The sequence below is a fragment of the Rhamphochromis longiceps genome, linkage group LG20 (genome assembly GCF_057381845.1).
Source record: "Rhamphochromis longiceps isolate RC_006_pf linkage group LG20, R_longiceps_female_GT1.1, whole genome shotgun sequence".
NCBI classification, from domain to species: domain Eukaryota; kingdom Metazoa; phylum Chordata; class Actinopteri; order Cichliformes; family Cichlidae; genus Rhamphochromis; species Rhamphochromis longiceps.
The window spans coordinates 34,392,927-34,404,313 of record NC_140576.1 but is presented as its reverse complement, the minus strand read 5'-3'; the positions used below and the strand labels follow the sequence as shown (position 1 = coordinate 34,404,313).

The 11,387-nt window shown below is 36.4% G+C and overlaps 1 protein-coding gene across 1 annotated transcript; it reads right to left on the bottom strand.

Moving 5' to 3' along the window:
- Positions 1-521: 521 nt before the first annotated feature.
- LOC146645790 (uncharacterized) lies at positions 522-3,330 on the bottom strand. Its single transcript, XM_085394643.1, has 6 exons — positions 3,249-3,330; positions 2,097-2,447; positions 1,906-1,998; positions 1,648-1,743; positions 1,419-1,459; positions 522-930 (listed from the first exon to the last, which is right to left on the bottom strand). Exons 1-6 carry the CDS (start codon positions 3,286-3,288, stop codon positions 817-819), a joined length of 735 nt encoding a protein of 244 aa, XP_085250769.1. The 5' UTR covers positions 3,289-3,330; the 3' UTR covers positions 522-816.
- Positions 3,331-11,387: the final 8,057 nt, after the last annotated feature.

Sequence of the window (11,387 nt, the reverse complement as noted above, 5' to 3'; positions counted from 1 at the left end):
GGTAGGGTCTCCCATGGCAAATTGGTCTGGGTGAAGGACCCGACAAAGGCACTTATCAGTGTAAGCTCAAGGGAACAGTTCACCCTGCCTGGGATAGGGTTACCAGGGCCCTGCCCAGGAGACAGGCCTGGAAGGGGGGGGGGGGGGCCAAGGGAGAGATCTTGGTGGCCAGGTTGGACCGGAAGAAAATGGGTGGATGACAAAAAAAAAAAATCCCCCCAAATAAATAAATGAAATTGCAATTATTTTTTCTTTTTCTGTTGTAACCATCTCCAAGTAGGTTATGTTTCTGGTAGTTTTAACATGCATGTGTGTCATTCTTTCTGTGTGTAAACACAATAACTCAAAAAGGTTTGTGTGAATTCTAATAAAACTTTGGTGGATGTTTGCACTCTCAGAGTGCTTCGTGGTTTTTAGGGTAGGAGGGTTTGTTTTCCCCTCTGGTTCTCAGATGTTCTCAGAGTTTGGAAAACCTGTTTGGAAAGAAGACATACCAATATACAAATGTTTATTATTGCTTTGCAACTTTACAGATCAGTTTGATGAGCTGTTATTTAATCCTGATATTTGTCACTACTCCTACAGCACCCCCAGGTGGTGCCTTTGAATATAAGATGAGCTCTAATTTTGCACCAGAATGAGAAGAGAAATTATTTTAAACCAAAATATTATAATGATCATAATGCTCAATCTGTAAAATTGTTATCTTTTAGTAAAGTGAAGAATAAAGAAGTGTTTAAAGATGTTGTCTGTTGTATCAATCTGTGTCTGTTGTGACACATAAATTCAGGCCTGAATGCTGGATTATTTGTGCTTTCATGTCTGTTTAAGTGTAAGGTACACTTGGTCTTCATCCCTGCTGGCTGGATCCAGGCTCTGGTATACTGACTCTTCAGGTGGCAACGTCAGAGGATTGTCATAGAGAACAATCTGGAAAAGACAGAATGATGAAAGTAACCCTGTTAAATCAGAAGCTCTTGAGGTTTGAGATAAGCACCTTTAGGTGGGGGAACTCCAGGCCTCAAGGGCTGATGTCCTATCTCCTCAACATGTCTTGAAGTTCTCCAGAGGCATGGTAATGAACTAATCATTTGATTCAGGTGCGTTAACTCACGGTGATATCAGAATCAGAATCAGAATACTTTATTCATCCCGAGGGAAATTAGGGTTACAGCAGGCAGCACGCTAATGGCGCATGCGCACTTACAATGTCAGAACGATACCGGTACCCATCCCTAATTAGGAATAGTGCCATCATTATTGTTGTTCTGGCTGAGTATAAAACTTTTGGGCCAAGTCAGTGTACTATAAGCGCTGCTCTATGCTGTTCATAAAAGATGCAAAACAAGATTCCTCCCCCTGCCTTCATTGGTATTCGTCATGTTGACATCATAAACAATAGATTCTGTACAAATTACCTCGCTCTTTTCATAATTCATAATTTTCTGTTTCTTCAAACCTGAAAACGGTAAAACACAGAAAAGTATTAGACAAACATGAAATATTCTTAGATGTAAGGCTGGTTGGAGACTGTACACTCTGTGCGCTCCACAAATGTCAGCAGTCGGTTACAGGGTTAAAAATCCACACATTAGAATCACTAATCAGCTTATCATAAAGGTGCCAAAGAGGTGAAACATAACTCACAAGAGTCCGTAGTCTTCTTTTTGCAGATGAGATGCACAACAACAAACAACACCAAAAACACCATGACTACAGCTATAACCACAGGCCAGAGAAAACCTGCAGAGAGAAAAGAGAAGACCAAAATATGGGAGAATATAATCTTTGTATAAAAACTACTGTTCTTATATATGTATGTACGTATGTATTTATGTATAGAAAAACTACCCCTTCATGTTTCTGGATTGAGAGAAATAACTTGTGAAATATATTTCACTGCACCTGAATTTACAAATGTTATTTCAGGCTGTTTAGTGATTGCTGTGGAAGTTGAAAAAGATTGCGGGCCCAATGCTGGTGTTGAAGCTGTTGATGCTGCAAACAGGGACACAATCAGAAACATTACTGATGTAAAGAAGTTATCAGTGAGCAATGAAAATATTGCATGTTAATGATGACTAGTAAAAACTCACCTTCTGTCACCGTGAGCTGAAAGCTTTCAAACAAATATGGATCCAAGTCTCTGTCCAAATAGCACCGGTACAGCCCCGAGTCAGATTTTTCCAGCTGTGTGATGCTGACATAAAAAACTGCATGACGTGTTGGAAACTCTTCTTCTTTGTATTTAATAAAGTATCTGCCTCTTTGAGCTACAAGGTCGGCTGTTTCAATGAGAATGTTTCCCCTTTCACATTGGTCCTTACATAAGAGCTTCCACTTTCCAAAGATATAAAATGAACATTTAACTGTGATGTTTCCTCCTTCCACTCCTGTGTGCATGGCAATCTTTGCATTGTAAGGAACAGTGTTTCCATCCTGCAGTGCTATGGAAAAGATTAGTAAATCATTACTATCACTCAAATAGATATTCGGGTCTAATGATAATTTGAAGATCAACAAATTGATTTAACAATAATTCTCTGTACAAATATCCACATTTCCTAACACCTGAAATACTATATTAACGTTTTATCAGCTGTAATTAATATTTAGAATCTCTCTATGTTCACCTAGGTTGATTTTCTTGCTTAATTTTATCCTTTAACCATCAACTAAATGCTGATGTTCTTTCAGTGGATACTGAAGCTGAAGACGTACTTACTTGTGAAAGTCTGCTTTGTTTTCACAAGTATTTAAGCCTCAGCTCCACCAAGAGACTCATCAGTGCCCCTCATGAAGAAATTTATCACCAAGTCACATTATAAGTCACAATATCATAACTGTGCACCCAAATCAAGGTAAGTCTTTGGCTAATTATGAGCAGCACAAGACCCGTTTAACATTAAGCAGTAGTTCACCACTGCTGCGAAAGGGTGTTTGATTATGTTATAATATGTTGATTATGTTACTCAACCTCACGACTATTCCTGAGGCTCTGAATGCAAGTTAACAAAAAAAAGTTTGGTTTAGAAAATGCTAATATAGTTGGAAAAGGCTCTTTGGTTAATCAGAATAAATGTGTTCCTGTGTTGATGTATAAACTATTCTGAGAAATACATGAAATGCAAGAAAGAGACAAGTGGTGTCAGAGTGATGAAGGTAAAATCTCCATAGTGACTAATGAATCTTAAAAATTAAATCAAATAACAAAAACCTTTAGAAATAATACAGGTAAATGTACTTACTGAGGAAGATGAAGCAGATAACAATGTGACGGACTTTCATGTTGAGACTTTATCACTCGAATCCTCGAATTTCACTGTCATATCAGAAACTCCTTATTTCTAAATGAAGAACTTGTTCTGCTAAACAAACAGTCAGCCCTACTCTCCACCCAAATTTTTGCATCATTTCTCTTAATACAGTCACAGCAGGACACTTGATTTAGCTAAGTCACGGTCAGATGACTTTGAAAGAAAGCTGTTATTGGTATTTTTTTCTTATAAAGATATGAAATAAGAAAGTTTTTTTTGTTTAGTTTTTTTTTAATTATAAGATTAACTGTATGCTCTTTCATGAACCCTCACTGACCTTTAAGGTGTTGTAATTACTTTAAGATTTCACAAGAGAGATTGCAGGAAAACAGCTGCTATGAGGAAGCACGCTCAATGAGTATATCATTTTGAAATTTCTAAAAATGCAAGAACATGAACATGCTGGTGGCAGAACTGCATTTTTCTTTTTCAAAAAAAGAGGGGGAAAGGACATATTTTTCTCTTCCGGGTACTGGTTGTTTTTTCATTTGTTTGTTTTGAAATAGAAATGAATACCTAAATTTAAAAATGTGCATTCTGAAACTAGATGAAAAAGTAGCTGATATAAACGCATCTGAAGCGCTATTATTTTGAAATCCAAAGTTCCATAAAGTAACGCTGAGTGTGTACCCTGTCATCTACTCTTCCACTGGTCTGTGGAAACAAAAACTTTCCTTGCAATAGATTCTGAATTCACACACAAACAAGATCATGGTAGCGATTTCACAAGGCTATTATTATGAAATCCAAAATCAGACTGACGTGTGATATTGACTGAGTAACAATATGAGGGCGTATTCTGTTGATCTACGTATAAACTGGTCTGTGGAAACAGGAAGTTTCCTTATAACAGCCTTCTAGTTTCAGAGAAAAATTGCGCATATAAGACATTTCTGAGGGCTTTCAATTTGAAATTAAAATTCATGTTTCTTTTTTTACAAACAAAATATGATATTGGCACAATAAAGGATTTTCTTTTTACCACACAAATACAAAATTAATTGGTATTTTGTAATGAAATCGAAATTCAACTGTAGACAGGCTCATTTGTGTTATTGTGTCTGTGTGTGTTAAAACAGAATGATAATGATATTTATTATGACACTGATGTTTACACTCTGTGAAACAAAGTAAGCATAAACAGACCGGTGGAAGTTTGGAAAGTTTCCTTAAACGTTTTTCTTCCACTTTCTCTTTGAGAAACCTGTCACGCTGTCACTTTTTTTAATGTGTAAATAACTTTGAGACTATGGGGTAAATAGTTTAATTTTATCAGAAGCATAATGACCATGCTGAGGCAAAATCAGGTTTGAAAACTATAACAAACTCTAATCAATAAAGATGTGCCTATCCTCACCTATGGTCACAAGCTGTGGGTAGTGACCAAAAGATCAAGATCGCGGATACAAGCGGCAGAAATGATCTATCATGTAGATCGACTTCTTTCCATAGTAGAACTTTTGGAAGTATTAGAAGCAGGTGTTACTGGTAGGGACTCAAGCCAATACCATCATTTGCAATAGTTAATATCATTGTATGTATTATGTAGAGACAAAAGTAGTAGTTTTCATCAGGAACGGGTTCTTTAAAGTGTAAAAGAAGGTTCTGGAGAGCTGCTAAGTCTGCAAAGTTTTTGAAAACTTTATTGAGTTGAATGAACTCATTAAGTAAAAAGAAGACAGAGTCATTCAAATGAAAAGACTGAAAATGCTGAGATCAATTAATTAATAAAACTTCCATACTTAGTAAGGAAAAAACAGGTAATTTCAATTTCAATAAATGTAGTGAAGGAATAATAGCGGTGCTATATTAGGCTTAAATGTGGCTCAGCAGTGCACATTCTTGACTCACTACTTCCTCATTTTAAAATGCACTAAACGTACAAATAATTGTTTTCTATATTTATCTATATTGTTTTGGGTTTCAGACATTTTTAAGACATGTACCACAGCTATTTAAATGCAAAGTATATCCTTTATAATATTACTGACTGCATCTCATTTTCACTGTATTTTATTTCATTTTTACAGCTCAGTATCCAGAGAAAAGCACAGAGCTGCCTGAGGTGTCAACACCTGAAGACACAAGCGATCCAATTTCAGGTAAAACACACCTTACAAAGTAAGTCTCCCACTTCTATGGGAGTTTCCCTGTGTGAGATTCAGGGAGTGTAAGTGTGAATATGTTAAGGCAACATTGAGTCAGTTCAGTTCGACTTTCTATGACTATTTCATACAGTTTCATCTCCTGTGTTTAATAAAACAAAATTAAGAAAAAGCTAAAGTGACTGTGGAAAATTACAGTATGTAATTTTCACTGTTCACAGCGTCAACCACGTTCCCTACAACCACCAAACTGTATGAACGGGAGCTGGCTGAGAAATCAACTACAGGTATTAATCCACCTTCTTGGCTTTAATTACCTTGCAGTCCTACAGCTGATCATTTTATTAAAGATGAAAGACTTTAGACAGTTTTTCAACTCTCAGTAATGCCATAGTGATCGTTTGATATATGGACCTGCAGCGGAGTTTAGGTCCAGACACGGCTAGTGACGTCAGACTGAACAACCGGATATACGCTGGATTCTGAGGACTCTCCTTATCAATCTTGCACCTTCCGCAATGGGTGGCTCGCGTATACGGACAGGACATGGCTGCGACAGACTTCCCAAATCCACCTTCGCTTTTATAGCCGTGGTCTCTCATCTTGCTTACATGAAGTAATTTACTATTACTACTCTGAACTGTGAATTACATCTGAAATAATCAAATACATGAAATAGAATGATTAATAGTACATTTCCCTTTTTTTAGGAAATGACCTGTATGTATCTGTATGAAATCAATAAAAGGATCAAGTGCTGCATTATCTTTAGTTACATTGATAATATTTATTTATGGTGAAACAGTGGTAAAATATCGCTGTTGCTTTCGTATAAATGAAGCGGACATACCTGAGTGGCCGCGATCTAATCCTGTTTACATAAAGTGAACCTGCTCCCGAGCAGGTTTACGCTTACGGATCTGTTGCTATGACAGCAAGTCCCGTATGAGCTTCGGAGAACCGAACGATCCAAGATCACGCGAAATCATCAGCAATCAAATCCAGCTAACTTACTTAGCGAGGTACGAAGAACGGACCCCAGGTTATTCTCCTGCTTGTCTTTTTAGTAGACCACATATTGTAGTTATGGCTACAATATGTAATAATACATATGATTTATGTACTACATATTGTCGTATGTAGTACATAAATCAGTTGACACCAAATACTGTACTCAGACCACTTAACCACCTGCAGTATTTAAGTGTTCATGATCTTTTCAACTTTTTAGCGTCCATCAACAGAGTCTGAACAAAACAAGAACAATCAGTAGCAACTTGGATACTTTAATTGGATTGAGAGAGAAAGCATTGTATTGTGCTTAAACAGCACAGCTGCTTTGAAAAGTTCAATAGGTAAACGCTCTACAGCAGGGGTGCCCAATCCCGGTCCTCGAGAGCTACCGTCCTGCAGCTTTTAGATGCATCCTTGTTCCCACACACCCGAATCAAATGAATGGCTTGTTATCAGGCCTTTGCCAAACATGATGGCATGCTGAAGAGGTAATCAAACCATTTGATTCAGCTGTGTTGGAGTAGGGATGCATCTAAAAGTGTTCCGTTATTTGAGGTCATGGATGTTATTTGACTGGAGGCATAACTCACAGACACACGAGACGCGCCATTACTCCAATGAGTGTCCTTTATTATTTTTCATCCCCCCCCCCCCACCCCCCCACAACAACAACCCAGCAGAAACGTTCCTACCACTTAACATTTACCTGATACTACAAAAAGCTGCAGGATAGTAGCTCTTGAGGACAGGGATTGGGCAGCCCTGCTCTACAGTATTTAATGAAAATTATTACCACAAGGGGGCAGTGTTTTCATCAGGTTTTAGTCAGGCAGCCGCAGTGGATTCAGCTCTGTTCTTCTGTACTGTTATTTTCATGAATGACTTTCCAACGATTCTAGTGCTTCTGTGCTCTTCTAGCTACCAAAATAACTGTGAAATTATTTCTGATCAAAAGTTGAGCTAAAAGTAGCTTTAGGGATTGTAGAACAGCTCATGTTGGGCAGATTTTACTTTTTAAAAAAAAAAAATCATCCAAAACCTACATTAAATGAATAAAATGAAGAGATAAGGTGCTATGTGGAATGGCAGAGCTTGGTCACTGTCTTAAATAGACACTACCGGTATGAAGAAAAGTGTATTTATCATGTTTATTCAACACCAAATCTTGCAGGTATTCGTTAAAATGCAAACCACACCTGATCAACTTCCTAATTTCTTGCTTTGTCTCTTATAGTTTACACCCTGATTGTCATATTTACTGCGGTTTGTGCTACGATGGTTGTCATTGTGGTGCAGGTGGTTTTACTACTACTGTTTTATAAATGGAAGTCAAAGGTGGAAACTGCTGGTGAGTTACCTGCTCAGGATTTTATTTATTTATTTATTTATTTTTAGTTTATTTAAATATACCACTGGGGATGGGAACTGATAAGATAAGTTCTCATTGGCTCATTGTCACCTTGATCTCTAATCAGCATACCAAAGACATTACATTCATGCAAATGAATCACATGCTACTAAGTCAAATGTTTGTGAATGTTGGCGGTATTGGCCGTCTTTGTTGTGATTGGTGTTGAATTCATTGCTCAAAAAAAGTAAAGTAAAAAAAGTTATTACACATATTGCACACAACACTTTTCTTAAAAGTAATGGAGTACTTTATATAATTACACCCAGTAGAAAGACATTCATTATACTACTTGTTACATTACTTTCATGTCAACAATACAACCCTACAGGCTACAGCCCTGCACACCAACACACACCAGCACAAAGAGACTTTAAAGCATCACTGTGATTCTACTGCAGAAACATAAACAGGTAGAAACGGAGGCAGCAGCATAACTGCTCATCAGTTTGTTACCTGTTAAAGTGACTTCTTGACTAGCTTATTGTTAGCATACTGTCTGTGCAGGTGCTTGCTAAGAGCCGAAGTTGCGTTAACAGTATAATGCAGTTGTTTCTGTCTTGGAGCATTGTCCACTTTACCATTTGTGCAACAAAAATAAACGTAATGTCCATAGTAGGGTTGCCAACTGTCCGGCTTAGTCCCTTATGAAATGTCCCGCATATTGACCGGTACCTGCAATGTCCCTTTCTGACCAACAGATGGCACTGTGATACATACCAAATCTGATTTGATCGTGATTATATCAGATAAGCGCTTGTGTCCAGTCAGTGATGGCCCATCATGCACACCAGATGTAAGGTGTTATACGTGATTCGTAAAAATATGGCGAGGTTTGGTCTGCGTAGCATAATAACATGAGTCATTAAAGCCGGTATTTACAGTATTTTAAAATTTTTGTCTTGCTTATTTTTCAAAGGAAATGCCCAGATATGACGCAAATAACAAGAAACTGCATGCAGTCATGACGCAGTCTGACCCAAGACAGTACAAATTTCCTGCGAGTAATTCTTCCTCCCTGTGTTTATTTCAGGAGTTAGAGCTCGATATAAGGGTTGAGTCTAAAGTCTGCACATTTAACCTCATTGCATAATACTCACCACGTTATCATTTACAATTTTTGATGTCATAAAAAGCATTTATATAATAAAACAAGTGAACAGATGTTTTTTCACATTTTTACACCTGTAATTTTCTGTTCAATAAACGAACGTTTTGATCTCATATTGCTGGAATTTGCTCACTTGGGAAAAAATATAAACTGATTAAAAATAAAAACCACATCCTAAAATTGTTGCACTTTAAATGTTTTTATTTTAATGAACACATTCTTCAATCTAAATGAAGCAGCCATCTGATGCTAATAAGAAAAAGAATACAGCAATAAATGCGAAATATGCTGTCACAGCTTCATAAGTTAAATTACACACACAAATAAAAAGCAATTTTATGTGGCAAAATGTGATTATTATTCTTACTACTCATCTGAATCACCTAATTAATCTAGTTACTAATTGATCTAGTTACTTGTCCTCTGAAAAGTGCCAGGACAAAATGTATAGAAGTAGTACAAAATAAGCTACAGCCAGATTTCCAACCACTTGATTGGTCTGTTTTTAATAAATCAGCATGGACTAACAATGCCATATGTGAAAAATAATCAGATAAACTGAATGTCCAATGCATCTCACCTGTTAACCAGTACCACCACAAAGAGATCAACAGCCTCATGTATGAAAACTTTTTGCACCTGAATTTGTTTGTACTTTATGAACAAATAGGCCAGTAGCATATTTACTGAAAACAAGTAAGAAAAATTCTGTATCTGATAAAACTAGACAAATGTTTACAGACGTTTTTTCCTTTAAGACACTTTGCCAACAGAAATTCTGTATTTTAACTAGCATCATTAAAAGAAGATAATCCCTGTTAGCTAAAATCAGAGGTTTCAAACTCCTCTGTCTCTGGTTTAAACAGTTCTCTCTACGAGGCTCCATAAGGGGTCAAAGGAACTAGAGATCCTTAATATGGTCTACCCACCAACCAACTGTTCCAAACATCTATTTACAAGAGATAGCCAATTAGAGAAAAAATAGCTTAAAAGAGGTTAGCTTTAATGCTACAGAAGCTGATTTCAAAAAGAAGATTAACTACAGGGCTGCACCAAGAACCAGTATAAGATAAAGGAGGATTACCTTGCTGACTGAGGTTAGCGAAACGAGATTAGCATAGCAGATTCAGGTGGGGGATTCAAAACATTATTTGATTTAAAAAATTTATGTCATTGTCATTAAATTCATTTTCAATGTGAGATCTTTATATTTAGAATCTTAACACTTTCTTTAACAGTATATTACTTGAGCTAATTCATACTCTTTGAACCATCAAATATACAATATAATCAAAGTTGTTCTATTTTTTCCTACTAGATACATGTTAAGAAATTTCTGTTTAATTCTATTCTTTTTTTTGATGATCACTTCCACTTTCATTTATATCAATTTAAGAAATCTGTATTACCACAGGCTTTCGGACCCCTGAGGAGAAAGGGACTCTTGAGATGCAGATATCTCTAAATATCACAACCTGTTATGTACGGAAATAGACACAATATATTATCTAATGTGACTCCACAAAGTACTGATTAATTCTGATCATTTTTATTTTTTACAGAAAATCTAATCGGTCTTTCTCAGATCTGTCTCCACCACAATAAGGAAGTAGTCACTTCCTTATTGTGGCACCTGGCATCTATTATTATGTTTAAATTATGCTGCATACCTTCTATGAGTAACAGCCAATCGAATTCAACTGAAATTTGTCAGATGTCCTAAAAAATAGAAATTGTATGTTTGGAGGTTAAACTGAGACATGTGTTTATACAAAAAGAGAAATTTCGGGGTGGCACATTTTTCTCAGTTTAGAATCTAAAGTGAAACTTGAAATAAGTTTTTTCTTTTTCTTTGTCATATATAATCCCTGTAAATACAATTCAGAGGGACCGGGGGCTTTAGAGACTCATAAGACTTTATCATTGCATTGACTAAACAAGTCAAATTTATATAGCTCAGTTTAAACCACCAATATACAAATCATTTCAAAATTATTTAATAAACAGACTTCAGTTCGAATTAAGTTCTGGAGGTGGAAGTTTAAAATAGACTTTGGTAAAAGAACGATAATCATAAAAACAAGTGTGCAAAAATTACTGAGGATGCAAGAGTGTGTGGGTGCAGGAAAATATGTTGTAATGAAAACTTTTCAGAAAAGGGAACTAGAAAAAGAATGTATGTGTCACACAGGCAGAAACAGAAAGTGTTTTTTCCTTTACACTTAAAAGAAATGTCCAATCTGTCTCATGTGCTGAATGCTGGGTGGGGACTCATCACCTTAATTTATCTTAAATGCTTTTCTTTGTGTAACATTTGTTCTTTAGTTGTGCTCAGATGGAAAGTTCTGACTACTCTAATTATTATCACCATAGTCTTCCTGAACATGCTCTTCATCATCATCCACACAATCATCATCATGTTTATTAATATA

Coding starts and splice junctions, on each gene's coding strand:
- LOC146645790 (XM_085394643.1), bottom strand. CDS start 3,288: ATGAAAGTCCGTCACATTGTTATCTGCTTCATCTTCCTCA. Junction 1,744..1,905: donor AATAACATTTGTAAATTCAG/GTGCAGTGAAAT, acceptor TTCTCTCTGCAG/GTTTTCTCTGGCCTGTGGTT. Junction 931..1,418: donor TGAATTATGAAAAGAGCGAG/GTAATTTGTACA, acceptor TGTCTTTTCCAG/ATTGTTCTCTATGACAATCC.